The 16,271-nt window shown below is 46.2% G+C and overlaps 1 protein-coding gene across 1 annotated transcript in view; it reads left to right on the top strand.

Moving 5' to 3' along the window:
• Positions 1–16,271, top strand: part of MAP3K15 (mitogen-activated protein kinase kinase kinase 15) — an 86,714-nt gene that overhangs the window by 62,265 nt on the left and 8,178 nt on the right. The window contains exons 17-19 of the mRNA XM_066357713.1: positions 2,933–3,063; positions 3,294–3,399; positions 12,334–12,491. Of these exons, the coding sequence (XP_066213810.1) occupies positions 2,933–3,063; positions 3,294–3,399; positions 12,334–12,491 (395 nt within the window). The remainder of the gene's footprint in view (positions 1–2,932; positions 3,064–3,293; positions 3,400–12,333; positions 12,492–16,271) is intronic.

Below are 16,271 nucleotides of genomic sequence, written 5' to 3'. Positions count from 1 at the left end.
TCCCTCTCCTGTCTCTCTAAAAATGAATAAATAAAATCTAAAAAAAATGGCATTACAGCCCTGGCCATATAGCACAGTTGGTTAGAGTATTGTCCTAATACACAGAGGTTGTGGGTTCAGTCTCTGGTCAGGGCACATACAGGAACAGATCCATGTTTCTGTCTCCTTCCTCTCTCTCTGAAATCAATAAATAAATTTTTAAAATGGCATTGCAAAATAACATGTTGACGGTGAAATCGAACACCAGTGCTTTATCTACAAAATTCCCAAATGCAGCCATGGTGCAAAAGTAAGAGTTCCTCAGGTCTGGAGCCATATTGTCTCGTTTGAATTGGGTCCTTCCACCTGCAAGTTGTACCTCAGGCAAATTCTTTACGTCTCTGTGACCTCAGTCTTCCGATTGCTTAAATGATTGTAAAATTGCAGTAATAACAGGTACTATGATAATTGGTAGTAATAATTATTGGAGTAATATTGAGCCTCTCTTAGTGAGTTTTTGGATGGATTAAATGAAAAAAAATGTATGTAAAGCTCTTAGAATGGTGCCTGGCAGAAAGCATGAACTCAGTAAATGTTCATTAAAATATAAGAATAATAAAATTAATAATGATAATTATGATCTCAGTACAATATAAAAACTTCAGTTAGAAATCTATATTCACTCATTCAACCAACAATTATTAAGAGCCTACTATTATATTAGGAGCCTAATTATATATATTAAGAGCCAGACAATGGGCTTGATTTTGAGGGTTACATTAAGAGAAATAAAGTTTCACCTCATCAGGGGGTGGCACAGTGGATAGAGCATTGGACTGGGACACGGAGGACCCAGGTTTGAGACCTGAGGTCGCCAGCTTGAGCGCAGGCTCATCTGGATTGAACAAGGCTCACCACCTTGAGCCTAAGGTCGCTGGCTCGAGCAAGGGGTTACTCAGTCTGCTGTAGCCCCCCAGTCAAAGCACATATGGGAAGGCAATCAATGAGCAACTAAGGTGTCGCAACAAAAAATTGATGCTTCTCATCTCTCTCCCTTCCTATCTGTCCCTCTCTCTGATTCTGTCTGTGTCTGTCACACACACACACACGAAGAAGAAATAAAGTTTCTTCTTCCCTTAGGTTGCCCAAGTTCTAGCAGAAAAACATGTCAATTGCTTTTCACATTAATCGATATTCTAGGCATGAGGTTTAAGGATGACAGTAGATGTGTGCATCCTCTTTTGCAGATGGGAAACTGAGGTACAGGAAGGTTTCCCCACAGCCCTGGGTAAGGGGGGAAGCTGAGGCTGAGGGAAGCTGAGGCTGGCTGATGCCTGAAGGCCTGCACAATGACTTCTGAAACAGACGATCAGAATGAAGTGAAGGGAGGTTTACTTTGGGCTCAAAGGTTCAATGTTTAATATACAGTGTGTCCATAAAGTCCTGGTGCACTTTTGACCGGTCACAGGAAAGCAACAAAAGATGATAGAAATGTGAAATCTGCACCAAATAAAAGGAAAACTCTCCCAGTTTCATACCTATTCAGTGCAGTTCGATGTAGGCTCATGCACAGGATTTTTTAGGGCTCCTTAGGTAGCTATCTCATATAGCCTCTACAGCAGGGGTCCCCAAACTTTTTACACAGGGGGCAGTTCACTGTCCCTCAGACCGTTGGAGGGCCGGACTATAAAAAAAACTATGAACAAATCCCTATGCACATCGCACATATCTTATTTTAAAGTAAAAAAACAAAACGGGAACAAATACAATATTTAAAATAAAGAACAAGTAAATTTAAATCAACAAACTGACCAGTATTTCAATGGGAACTATGCTCCTCTCACTGACCACCAATGAAAGAGGTGCCCCTTCCGGAAGTGCGGCGAGGGCCTGATAAATGGCCTCGGGGCCGCATGCAGCTCCTGGGCCGTAGTTTGGGGACCTCTGCTCTACAGACTCGTCACTGACTGATGGCCTACCAGAACGGGGTTTCTCCACCAAACTGCCGGTTTCCTTCAACTGCTTATCCCACTGAGTAGTGTTATTCCTATGTGGTGGCGCTTCGTTATAAACGCGCTGATATTCACATTGCACTTTGGTCACAAATTCGAATTTAGCGAGCCACAGAACACACTGAACTTTGCTCTGTACCGTCCACATCTCGACTGGCATGGCCGTGGGCTGCTCCGCTGAATACAGTGTTACATCATCATCTGCACATGCGCACATGCTGCCACATCATCCTACAGAAACTGGGAGGGTTTTCCTTTTATTTGGTGCAGATTTCACATTTCTGTCGTCTTTTGTTGCTTTCCTGTGACCGGTTAAAAGCGCACCATGACTTTACGGACACACTGTAGTAGTATAATATAATTGTAGGGAGGTTGCTAAAACAGCCCTGTCCCTAAGACCTGGCATTGTGGCTTCTCACAGCGAGGACGGAGAGACCCAGTCTCCTCGGATCCTGGTCTCTGTCATCAGAGAGCTCCTCCCTCTGATCCTGTATCCCTTTGAACTCAGGATGACATATAAAACGTGGCTTTAACCCAAGCCGAATGACTGAGACATTAGAATCTAGTGTTGGGTCAAGCCTCCAAGATCAGAGAGCATTGTTGCATTCTTCTTCTGACATTGTGCAGCTAAACAAAGCTAAACCCAAAGATGGCTCCACTGAATTTCCAGGGCCACAAGGGGTTCCAGTTCACCCTCCACCTCTCCTGTCAGGCTGATGTATTGAGTCACTTTCAGCCCTTCTCTGGCTGGGGTGCTCGCACATCTGGGGAACAGACAACATGGGGGAGGGAAGGTATTGCATTTAGCCCAGCTACAGAGGTTTTGATGTGAGCGCTTATATGTATATTAAGACAGAACATCACCTGACTTGATTGCCCTGAACTCTTAGAAGTGAATATTCATCACCTTGTTGAGAGTTTTCTGCTGTGTTCATTTCCAGGAAGCCTTTCTTTTCTTTTGCAATCAAAGTGGGGGCCATTGAAGGAACCCACCATCAGGTTTTACACCAGACAGATCCTGGAAGGCCTTAAGTATCTCCACGGAAACAAGATTGTGCACCGAGACATAAAGGTACTTGCTTGTCTGGGCCAAAGTGGTCTCATTAGTACATCCAAGATCACACCAGCTGCTGGCAGTGTCTGCAGACTGACCAGCTCACTGAAGGGAAAGGATTGATCATGACAGTCCCCCAAGTGCAAAGTCTAGTCTTCCTAAACACTTCAGACTGTTTCTTAAGGTCCAAATCTGTTTTGGTTTTGGGAATATGTGTTTAACTGTTTAATGTTCTTCCTTTTCTCAAGGGTGATAACATTCTGGTGAATACCTTTAATGGAATAGTGAAAATCTCTGATTTTGGAACCTCTAAACGTCTTATAGGAGTGAATCCATGTGCAGAGACTTTTGCTGGTAAGCAGAGCAGAGCTTGGCCTGTGGGCAATTGATAATTTAAGTGAAGTATTCTCCCCAACTACAAATTGCTTGAACTTTGTCATAATGGTGCATTTAGCCAGCGAATATGACAACAAGATAACCTTACTTCTTTGCCTTCAAAGGTTTGGTAGGTTTAGTGCTCTGTCTGAGGTTTTCTGAGGGTTTCTAACCAATCAGCAAAATGGTTAATAGCATGTAATTTGGGATCATGGGTTATTCTGAACATTATTAGTCAGACAACTTAGTAGGACAATTTATTGTTCTGCCATAAAAATAGCCTGTTGCTTGAGTGAATTCTGGCACCTTGTGCATTGATAGGATTAAGTTTGCAAGAGTGGAAATATGGTGTTGCTCTGAGTGGATTTGAGGAATTGGAGTTTCTTTTCCCAGGGTCAGTGGTGGCTTATTAAGTGTTGAGAAGGACTAGATTCACACAGTAGTCTAAAATTGTCAGCTAGCTTTCCATTTACAAGACCAATGAGTAGAATGATACTCAAAAGCTACCTATGGCCTTTTGAATTTCCTGCTTAAAAGCAGCTATAGCAGAAACTTTCATCCTTGGAAAGAAGTACTAATTTTGAATAAGTAAGGTTTATGATCCCCAAGGTATAATAAAAGGATCACAAAGATCTTGCTTGATGAAATGATGAAACAGTGCTTGTGATTTTATAGCTCTACAGCAAGCTGTAAAAGCCAGGTGACTGTTCTGTCCCTATGGCACCAAGCTGTACAGTGGATAGATTTGGCCTTAGTGTGGGTAAGTAATATCTCAGCTTTGGAGACTTTTCTTCAACCAGACAGCTGTATGTCGACACTAGAGACCCACAATAGGGACATATTCCCTATTTGAAGGAAATTTATGCATCAGAAATGGTTTTCAGTTGTAAAGCAGGGGAGGTATGTGCACTCAGAATGGAGAAATATTATACCAAGGACTCCACCATAATCTGCCAGAGGAAGAGTGTATTGAATTTTCATTCATTTTTTCTGATATAAACATACATATGTCAACAGGTATATCAGAGTATGTATATACGTATGTATGACTGGCACATTTGTTTTTACTACCTTAATTGAAAATGACTTATATCCTCCTCTTTGGAAGCTTTGCAATATGTAGCAAGAGGGACTCTGATATGACAAAAAGTTATTTCAAGACATAAAACCCCCAGTTTATTTTATAATTAGCATCCCCAAGGAGAAAAAATTCACAAAGAAAAGAAATGTATAATTCACGATCACATATCACATTTTCTCAAGTAATTGGCTTAAGGAGGCATGAATTTTGCATTGCAAAATAATGCAGGGCTAGTTGGGGAACAGTAAAGAAGGGGTCTCTTTTTGGGGGATAGGAAATTCCCCTGCATATAATTACTCTTTGCAAAGCAGAACAGTTCTGTAAAGAAATCGCAGCCGGTTGGTGCAGTGGATGCAGTGGGCATTTTCCACGCAAATGCCCAGAGGCTCTTGGAGCCTGGAAGGAAAGGCAGAGGCTTCAGGCACCTTGTTGGCCTTAACCCTTCTCTTCCTGTGTTCCTCTGAAGGGTTTTCGTGTGTGTGTGTGTGTGTGTGTGTGTGTGTGTGTGTGTAAACCAGCTAGAACAGGAGGAAGGGCCCTGAAGGCCAGGCTCAGTCCCCTTTGCTTTTGTTTATTACAGTGTTATTTGGGTCTACTGTAACTTACCTATCGTAAAATGCACCTATTTCAGGTGTACAATTCAGTGGTTTCTAGTCAATTTCCCTAGTGTGCAGCCATCACCATAAGCTAGGTTTCAAATGTTTTCATCATTGCCCAAAACTGTGTCACCTTGCAGTCAATCCCCATTCCCACCTGGCCCCCAGCCTTCGACCTCCAGGCCCCGGCCCTCAGCCCCCAGGCCCCGGCCCGCCCCGGCCCACCACTGACCCCCACTGTCTTGCATAGATCTGCCTGTTCTGAGAGCTCACATAAATGGAGGAGTAGCACACGTGGTCCTTTGCATAGAACTTCTTTCGCCCACACCATTTTTTCTTTTTTAACTATAAGAAAATGTATTTAGAAAGTGACAGAGCTAGAAGAAATGGGCTTTAGGGAACAAGCTACAGAGGCAAAAGAGGAGCCCTTGGGGCTTAGGAGAGGAAGGGTAAAGATGGGGCGCAGGGGAGAGGTGGAGGGGAAGGGTGTGGGCATGCTCCCGGTGGAAAGCACTGGGTCTTCTGTCCTAAGGGCCTGTAGAAGGCTGGCGGCTTTAGGGAAGGTCTCGGGAGAATCTCAAGAGGATATCCATCAGCTCTCCAGGTGTGTCCTTTCAGGGTTGTGTCCTCCACTGATGGGTCTGTGCCAGGCGGGGCCGGGGTCCTTAATGCAGCTGGTCTGCCACACAGTCTTGTCAGGTTTCCCCCTTGCCATAGCCTGTGTCAGCACGAGGTTTCTGTTCTGGCTGAAGTCTTCCACTGTATGGTTAGACCACATTCTGTTTATCCTCCTACCACTTAAAGGACATTGGCATTATGTCCACTTTGAGGTTTACTGTGAATCACACAGCTGTGAACACTCACAAGCCTTTGTGTTTTCATCCTTTTGGGGTTGATATGGAATGATAGACCTTGGGACAGGAGCTCTGTTCTGGTCTATGGCTGTAAACATCCTTGATTCAGATTTGGACTCAAATCACTTGCTGGCTTTGTGACCTTGGACATGTTACTTAACTTCTCTGTGTCTTACTTGCCTCAAAGTAAAACAGAGATGCTCATAGTACCTGCTCCATGGAGCTTTTATGAGAATTAAATGACTTTTAATGTTGGTGAAGTGCTTTGACCAATACCTGATTCGTACTAAGTGCAACTGAAGAATTTGTTAAATAAATCATTTGTACTTAGAAGTCACGGGTTCTTAGAGTAAGCAGAAGCCTCGGAGAGAATTGAGTTCATGGGCATAATTAACATGTTAAAGATGTTGGACTCAGGGTATAATCGTAACAGCCATTTTATTTTTGTTCCCCACTACCTTTCACTTCCTGCCCAGGACCCCAGACCTTTCCTGTGACTTTTCCAGCCATACTTAGATAACAAAGAGAAAGTCTTTCTTTTTTTAGCTTTTAGTTTCTTATTGATTGATTGATTGATTTCTATTTTTCAATTCCAGTTTACATTCAGTATTCTGTACCAGTTTCAGATGTACAGAATAGTCATAGTGGTTAGAAAATCATGGACTTTACAGAATGGTCCCTCCCATGTTTCCAGTTCCCACCTGGCCCCATACGTAGTCACTACAATATTAATGACTATTCCCTATGTTGTACTGTACTTTACTTTACATCTTTATATGATTGTTCTCTATCTACCTATCTGTACTTCTTAATCCCTTTGCCTTTTTCATCCAGTCTCTCAACTCTCTTCCCCTCTGACAACTGTCAGTCTCTTCTCAAAGAGAGTCTTAGTGGCACCTTGAGAGGCACACACAGTCTGCATGCAGTACTTGGAAGGGTCTGGCTACCATCCTCGTCCACGCTCTGGTCCTCATTGCGGGGGCAGACTCCCCCCGCAAGCCTACTGTCCCAGCAGCGGGCAGCACCCGAGTCAGGGTGTTGGCCGTTTCTCCCTCCCACCCCTCTTGCATCTGGACCAGCTGCGGGAGAAGGGGAAAGGGCCCATTTTCACTTGACTCACACTGGTCCAGGCTGGCTTTCTGTGCTATTATTACTCACACTTTCTGGCTGGGTCTCTCTGACTGTAGCTCCCAGGCCATGGGCAGGAGGAGCCTGTCCTTTAGCTGACTGTACCCCGCCCAATCTTTTACCCCTCACATTCACCCCTCCACGTCTTCCTGCTGAGGGAGCCACAACTGCCTTTGGGCAGGATTCCTTTTTATTTTTATTTTATTTTATTTTATTTTATTTTATTTTAGGATTCCTTTTTAAAAGACCCTAAAGCATTATTTCTACTTTGGGCCTCGCATCTGGGATCTGGGGTCCATGCATCTCACCCGTTGTCACAAGGGCACGGTGATATCTGCAGGCCCTATAGCTCCTCACACTGTTGCTCTAAGCTCCTTTTCTTCTCGTGGGAGCCAGCTGTCGGTGCAGCTTACCTGCAGGGGACACATAATACGATCTCTGACTGGGCCCCCAGAGAGCTTGCAGCAGCTTTGGATAGGAAGAAGTGGGGCCCTCCCACCAGGCCCACCGCTTGGGCAGGGCAACTGGGGTGGCCCCTGGGGCCATGAGAAGCTGTACCTTACTTTTCATTTCTGTACTTCATTAATACTAAATTTTGAAACTTTGGGTTCTAACCTTTTCTTGAAGGGCCCATGGAAGATCCTACACATGTGGCTTCCTTTCAAGTATGATTATGCTGAGTGGATTTTGAGTTGCTTGATTTGCCATGAGTACACACCCTTTGAGGACAGCCTTTCCCCAATTCCTTTAAGGAGAGAGGTTAGACCTCCCAGCACAGTTCTATCTAAAGAAGTCACTTTCAACACCCCTAATGTCCAGTCTTCACTCTTTCAACCATTTGGACCCCTTGATCTGGGTGGGAGGCCCCTGGGCAGGTTCCTGTGGATTTTCTGGTCACCTTGTTCAGAACTTGGCACCGATGGCCAGGTGAACAGTGTGGGCACACCTTGGGTGGGGAGTGCGTTTAGGGAGGATATGAAGCCCTTCAGGGAGACAGCTTTAAGGCAAGCAAATTTTCCAGATTTCTGCAGTATTCACATGCTTCCCATAGAAGCTTCCCTGGTTTTCTTGGAGCAGCCTTTGCTACAACCCACAGCATGCACATCACCCAGGGATAACGCCTTGACTTTTTGAAATTGTCACATGGCTCCACCTCTCTGTGGGCTGTTTACAGGGAGTGGATGGTTGCTCTATGAATACCATAGTAAATAAAATAGAGCACCCAGGTTTTCACTGTTGCTCTATACCTTCCAGTCATAAGGAAACATGTCACATTATTGCTTTGGTAATCCCTTGCATCATCTCTTATTCAGACAGCTTTTCTTTCACTTGCGCTTCTCTTGGATTTATTACATAGATCGGCGATATCATGGTACATAGGTCCAAATTTGGAGGCAGAGACCTGGGTTCTAGCTTGAGCAAATCCCCTGGCTGTTCTGAGCCTGTTTCCTCAGATGAGAAATGGGAATAACAATAGATAGTGCCTCCTTTGCCTGGCCTCACGGAGTTGTGAGATTCAGATGGACAATGGGTCTTGGAGACAGTTTTTAAGCCATTGAGTGCTAATTGGAAGTCTGATGCTGTAGCCAGCAACCTCCACAATGCACCCCCCACCAGTGATCCCCACCTCCTGGTACTCACAGCCTTGTATAATTTCCTCCCCTTGAATGCAGGCTAGACTTAGTGACTCACTTTTGATGAATCAAATAAGGCAGAGTGGCAATGTGTGACCTGGAGGCTAGGTCAGAAAAGGTAGTGGGGCCTCCTTCTTTCTTGTTCTTTCTTGGATCACTTGTTCTGGGGGAAGCTGTGTCTTGAGTTGCCACATGGACAGTCCCACTAGTAAGAAACCGAAGCCTAGCCCTGGCCGGTTGGCTTAGTGGTAGAGCATCAGCCTGGCATGCAGGAGTCCCAGGTTCGATTCCCGGCCAGGGCACACAGGAGAAGCACCCATCTGCTTCTCCACCCCTCCCCCTCTCCTTCCTCTCTGTCTCTCTCTTCCCCTCCTGCAGCCAAGGCTCCATTGGAGCGAAGTTGGCCCAGGCGCTGAGGATGGCTCTATGGCCTCTGCCTCAGGTGCTAGAATGGCTCTGGTTGCAACAGAGCGACACCCCAGATGGGCGGAGCATTGCCCCCTGGTGGGCATGCCAGGTGGATCCCAGTCAGGCACATGCGGGAGTCTGTCTGACTGCCTCCCCATTTCTCACTTCAGAAAAATACAAAAAAAAATAAAGAAATAAAGAAAGAAACCAAAGCCTTTACCAATCCCCACTGGAGTGCATGCATTTAGAAGTGGATCCTCCAGTCCCAGTTGAGCCTTCAGATGATCTCCACTCCCACTGACATCTTGGCTGTGGTCCAATGAGAGAGCCTGGGCCCAGTCTCTCTGTCCCTGGATTCCAACACTTACAAACTGTTGAGATCCTAAGTGTTGTTTCAAGCTGCTCACTTTTGCGGATGTTTATTATGTAGCAATAAACAACTAATATGCATGTCATTGCTAAGTCCCTGCCTTTAGAAAGAATGGTGTTCACTATGATTCCATATAAAGAAAATCTCCCGATTTATCATTAAGCAGACTGATTCTCCAATTATGAAATAGTTGTACTAAGATGGACATTTATTCAGCCAGGATCAGCAAGCCATCACAATTTGTTTTAGTGCTATTTTCTACCATTGCATAACTTTGTAAGTTTAAGTCTCTTGCTCTTTTAAGAATTAACTTTCAGTGATTGTGTTAGGGTTCAAGCAGAAAAATTGAAACTGTCCCAGCTATTTTTACAAAAAGAATTTTATAGACAGAACTGTTTACTGAGGCTGAATTATCAGAAAGCAGTCTGCAGTCCTATGGCTTGAGAGGTATGCAGGAGACGGTGGGATTCGGACATCTCATGAGCAGGTGCCACTTGGCTGGACCAGATAACTGAGGAGGCAAGATGAAACAGGTTCTGGAAGTATTTGGGGGTCAAAAAGCTAGAAACAGGAGCTAAGTACTGCCACTGGGAACCTCCAAAGTGCTGCTTGTTCCGAGGAAGAGTGAGCAGATGGAGGAGCAAGTAGCCCACCTCTTTCCTCCTCTCTAGCACCGCCTGGTGGCAGAGCCTAGTAGGGAGCAGGAGGCAAAGTGGAAAAGTGGCTTGCAGAATCCCAGACCCAGTGTCACATAGCAGATCTAAGAGGTAATTTAAGAACCAGCACAGTGTCAGATCTTGCCTTAATGAATAAACTATAGCTAGTTAGAAGGCAGATTCCTTGCTAGTGCCTCTCCCTTGCTGCTTCACAGTAACAGAAGCCTGAAGGGGCTATTGTGTCACTGGAAGTCCCTTTCCTGAGACTCTGGGATTACCTAACAACACAGCAAATGCTGGAACTTTCATCTTGCCCAACCCTGAAGCCAGCTGAACACTTTCATACCAGGCTTTCAGCTGGGAGACCAAAGCTATCTTGTCTGCTCCGCTGCTCACTGATCCAGAGCAATGTATATTTAACTTTAAGAATGAAATCCAGTTTCTACACTTTTAAATTAAAATTCATTTCTTCAGTCTATCCAGCACATTGGAAGGGCTCATCAGTCATATGTGGTGAGTGACTGTCACAATGAACTGCACAGAATAGAGCATGCCCATGGTGGCGCACCGTTGTTTGGTCAGAGCTGTCCTAGACCTTTCAAAGGCTGATAGGAAGGGAAAGTGCTAAGAAGGCATTGGATCTTCAAGAGGACGATGTAGCAGGTAGCATATCCATACATTTTTTAAACCATGAGTTGCTTTCTTTTTGTTTGTTTGTTTGTTTTATCAATAATCAAGACTCAGGAAACCTGCTTTGGTTGTGTGATACTGAGACAGGCACTTGAATTTCTCTGAGCATCAGTGTTCTTTATTTGCACCCTGGGCCATATCATCTCTTGAGTTTGCTGTACTAACCTCTTTACCAGCACATAGCATCTGCTGCTGTAGTTTCTACATTTCCTCTTTCCTCGGGCTCAGTTTTAAGGAAAAGCAAAGGCTTTACTGCCAGAACCCTTGATTGTCCTCCCTGTTCCCATCTCTCCGACAGTCCCTTAGCAGCCCACTTTCCCTGTCTCATCACCACCTTCCCGGTGACCACCACTGGTGGCTCATGAGCCACAGGAGAAAGTCCAAGGTCAGAGCCTTCAGAATACACTGCTTAACATTGGGTTGTGTCCTGGCCACTGCCTCCTCCATTCTTCCTTTCCCTGCCCTGTGTCAGGCATCATTAGTGGCTCCCTGGACTCAGTCTCTACTTCACATCCATGGACCTTTACTCAAGCTCTTCCCCTTGCCTGGAGGCCCTCTGATCCCTTTGTCCATCTCCCTGACCTTCACAGCAAAAGTCGGATTGATTCACCGGCAGCCCTAGCTACTGCCCCTTTGGATCTGCCACCATGTTCCTAGCAAGGTCATGATTTACCCCAAGTATCTATAGCCTACTCATGGTGAGGGTACTCAAACAAATGTGGGATTCTTCCACTGGGGAGCTATCTCCGAGCTGCTGTGCCATTTGAGACCCTTCCTCCCCATCTCCCCCTCTTCCCTCCCCGGCTCCACCTCCGCCCACCCCACCCCCTCCCTGGCTCCCCCTCCATCCTCCCCATCTCTCCTTTCATTCTCTCCTTTCCCAGGCGCCAGACCTGCTTTGCAGTCTAAAAGCACCCCTGCCCACCCTGCTCCCTCCCCCTTTATCCTTTGTATACCTCCTCCCCAGTAAATCTCTCATGTGTCTAATCCTGTCTTGGCATTTACTTCTCAGAGATCCAAATTGAGCTAGTTATAGCTTTCCCTGGTTCGAACGAGGCAGAACCAAGCAGTTGCCATCCCTGTTCTTGGAGTCCTCTGTGTACTGCTGTTATAGTACTTAATACATCTTGCCATCGCCACTGCCACTGTTATCATCACCGCCCTCATCATTATGTCTGTCTACTCCACTAGGCAGCTCCCAAAGGTTGGGCGCTGTTTCTTACACTTTGGTGCCCCTCTGTCTGGTCTGTGTTTAACACGTGCTTATTGAATTTGAGCCCATTTATTCTTCAAGGGGCTGAGCAATCCTCTCTCAATGTGATTAGTATTAAATGTCTCTGGTTAAAGAAAAGATGCAACCACATTATTTATGCATGAGGCCAGGCCCCATCTATCCTTAGTATGAGAGTTAAAGTTCACCCATTTGTTTAGTAATGGTGTACTTAGTTTTTAAGCACTAGGGTGCCCATGGTGTTTGTCTTCTTTCTTCTCAATAGGCACTTTGCAGTATATGGCACCTGAGATTATCGATCAAAGACACTGCGGGTATGGCTCCTCGGTTGATATCTGGTCCCTGGGCTGCACCGTCATTGAGATGGCCACTGGCAAGCCTCCATTCCATGAATTCAGCGATCCTCATATAGCGCTGTATAAAGTAAGACATGTTTAGTGACTTAGGTTGCTGGTGTTGGGAAAATCTAATTAAAATCAAAATCTCCTCTCAATGCAGAAACCCCTCCAGAAAGATAGAAGAGAAAGAAAAGCTTTATTATTGAATAAGCCTTCAGCCAGAGTGTGATATGCATCATAGGCGATCCGCTAAAAGATAACAAAGACAGAAATAACTCATCCTTTATTGAGCGAAGCAGAACCATTTCCATCCGTGTTCTCAATGGAAATGCTAACTAGTCCTCTGGTCTGAGGACTGGACAGCCATTGGTCACAGTAGCTCATCTGAGATTCACTGGGGTGACTACTTGTGTTCACCAATGGGCTTTACCCAAAGGAAAAATAACCTTAGATCTTTAAGACAGGACGTAGTTTTGGAGCGAGGTACCATCAATGTTGGGCTCCTCCCCTCCATTAGACACTGGGAGATAGGGGCATCATCTTCCTTGGTGGTAGCAAAGAGGTGACTGAGTTCTTGAGAAAGACATTCCCAGCAAGAGGCTTACTTAGCTTTTTAAAATACATACATCTGAAGGAGAGAACTTACAAGTTTTCTCAAGTAAATGCTGTAAGAAAAGAGGGGTATCTCTTCCCTTATTTTTAGGAGGGAGAATTCAGCCTCTGCTTTTGAATCTAGATTTTCCCTTATGTTGGTTAAGGCTCAAAGGCCACATGGATCTGTGTCTTTGGAGAACAGGTTTCTGAGTAGGTTTGGGAGATATGGAACTTGAGGTATTCGGTGATGTTTTTGTTGTCATTATAAAAACCCAGAAGTGATTTTTAAAAATTAATAAATAAAAATTTTAAGAACCACGTGCACATGGAGGCCCACAAAGGACCATTGGGGTTCTACCGCTGGGCATGTCCCCTTGAGGAAGGGACGTGCTTGCTGGTGACTCCAAGAGAAGCCAATGCCAGGACAATCCTGTGTGGCCAAGGTCAGGTCTGTGGCTCTGGCCCCACGAACACATGGAAAAGTTGAAGAGGGCTGTAGCTTTAAGAGTCCATGACCAGCCCTGACCTTCCCTGGAGCCTTTTTGTTCACCTCAAGACTAAGAAGGAAGAGAGGGCTCACAAAGGCCAAATGGCCATGGCTTATGGACAGTGAGGTCGCAGCACATCAGAGCAGCCTGATGGACTGTGATTCCAGAATGCAGTTTTTTCCTTCCTGCTCTCAGCCCACGTGCACCTCTGCTGGGCCTTCAGCTCAGCCTCTTTGCCAGAAGGAACCAAGGGACTTGTCAGTGCCTAGGAGCTGGCCCACGCTGCTGGGGCTGCTGTCCTCGGCCCAGGCCCTGCAGAAGGTTCTCCGAGCTTCCCGCCCCCCCCCCCAGCAGCCGGCCAGCAACTCCAAAGCCAAGAGCTCAAGTCGTTAAGTGTCCTTTGGCACCAGCAATCCCAACAAGACCCCAAACACCAGGACTGGAGGACAACAGAGACCTTCCCAGTCCTTTTATGTCCATCCGTGACGGAGCCAGCTGGGGCCATTGAAGACCTTACCTGCCACTTTAGTCATAGGCTTCAGAATCCGTAGTAGCTGGTGCTGAGAAAGGCGTCAGGGCCCACCTCAGAGCCGTGTCTGGCCGCTTTCTGATCTGCCGCCCACTTCCTGCAGCACTCGGAAACCCGCGGGGAGGCTGTGACTCACTCAGTTCATCCATAGGGCATGAGCCTGCCCCCCTTCTGTTCGGGTTAGCAATTAGGTATACAAAGGCTGGAAATATGTTGAGATTTTAGGCTGGCATGTAAGGTGAGTTTGCAGACCAGAAAGCTACTATTAAATAATGTCCCCTATGTTCTCTTTGCAAAGACTGCAGAAATTAGCTCTGGGATCTCAGAAAAATGGCAAGAAACTTCTGGTTAGTGTCTGAAACAAAAAGAACTGTTTTTCCCCCAAAGTGACTGTTACAGGCTTACTTATATCCTCAAAAAAAAAAATGAAGATCTAATGTCTAGCACCTCACAATATGGTCGTATTTAGAAATAGGGTATTTACAGAGATAATCAACTTAAAATCGGGTGAGTCCTATGAGCCTAATCTGGTATGACTGGTGTCTTTATAAAAAGCGGAAATTCGGGCACAGAGGCAGACATGGAGAGATGATGTGAAGAGACAGAGAGAAGGCCACGTGGGAGCAGAGGCAGGAATCAGAGGGACGCACCTAGCAGCCAAGGAACGCCCAGCACATCCTGAAACTGGGAAGAAGGAAGGCCGGATCCCTAGGCCTTCAGAGGGAGAGCTTGACTGTGCTGGCGCCTTGATTTCAGACTGTCTGCCTCCAGAACTATGAGATTAGATTTCTGTTTTAAATCAGCAAGTTTGCAGTACTTTGTTATGGCAGGCCTACGAAACTAGTACAGGCACCTTTAACAGCAAAGCACTTTTAAAAGGAATGTACTTGCCGGGTGCCACCCATGTCTGTTCGTTTCTTTCTGAGACCCAGAGAGGACCCACCCCTTACTGCTTTGGGTCCTTGGATTCTTGTCCTGAATATTTTTCTCTGTCCCCCCTCGTGCGCTCATGTCCCATCCCTCAGGTGAGGAGTGCCACTTGTAATGCACCCTGCATAATCTTTGGGGTTGAATTCCATCCAGCATTTAGTATTCTCAAAATGCAAAACTTGTTTTTAAATTTTACTGTATTGTGATAAGAACACCTAGTGTGAGCTCCATACCTTAACGAACTTTCCGGTGCACAGTAGTCTTGTTGACTCCATGTATGATGTTGTACAGCAGGTCTCTAGAGCTTTCTCATCTTGTTTAACTGAAACCTTATACCTGTTGGTAAGTAACGCTCCACTTCCCCCTCCCCTGTCCCAAACTCTTGAGCCCCCTATGAGCAGCCAATGAGTCAGAAACCCTAAGTGCACTCTGGTCAAGGGACTTGGGGATGTGAAGTCAAAAGGCCACTCTCTGCAGCACCCAGATTTTGCTTAGCGAGCAAGGGCGCACCAGGATCCTGAGGAGCTGGGGATGGGTGGGTTTGGAGGCCAGAAGGGCTTACACCCAGGGCTTATTGGGTGGACTCAAAAAAAGAAAGGCTGCAAACTTTAAGACAAGGACTCCTAAGAAGAGAGAGTCACCTCCAATGGGCACAGTAAATGCAGGAGGGGTTATACAACATGGATGAGCAGGACGGTGGAAGCATTCCCATGTCATAGTGACACGTGACAACTCAGCCCCAACTCCTGCTCCCCTCCAGGCCACAGGGACAGACCTTTAGCAGGACAAGGATGAACTGGCCAGAACTCGGAGCTGAAGCTGAGTTGTAGCCAGAGCCCGAAGAAGAAAGGGCAGGGGCCCTCCCTCGGCCGGTTGTACCCCTTGGGGATGAGGGCACGGGCCATGAGGTACCAGCCTTCAGGTTTGGTCTGCATGTGGTTTGCACATGAAGGTGGAGGATTTGGGCTGTGAATGCATGGACACTTAACGGTGAGTGAGCCGTCCTTTGGGAACCCAGTGTATTAGGGAAGAGATCACAGATGCCTTTGAACCCCCTCAGAGCATCCTGCTGCAGGCCATGTTCCCAACCTCGTCTGAGTTCTTCCGTGTAACAAACCACCTCAAAACTATAGAGGCTGAGAACAATCACTTTTCATTTCCGGCGATTCTGTGGACCAACCATTGGCGCTCTCTCCAGTCTTACCCACGCTCACTCATGTGTTGGCTTGGCTGAGGCAGGATGCTCTCAGAGGCCCTCACCCACGTGGCCCTTCACCTTGGGTGTCCCCCAGCATCATGGTCTCTGGGCTTCAAGACTACTGCA

Source organism: Saccopteryx leptura, chromosome X (assembly GCF_036850995.1).
Source record: "Saccopteryx leptura isolate mSacLep1 chromosome X, mSacLep1_pri_phased_curated, whole genome shotgun sequence".
NCBI classification, from domain to species: Eukaryota; Metazoa; Chordata; class Mammalia; order Chiroptera; family Emballonuridae; genus Saccopteryx; species Saccopteryx leptura.
This window is presented reverse-complemented; position numbering and strand designations above follow the sequence as displayed.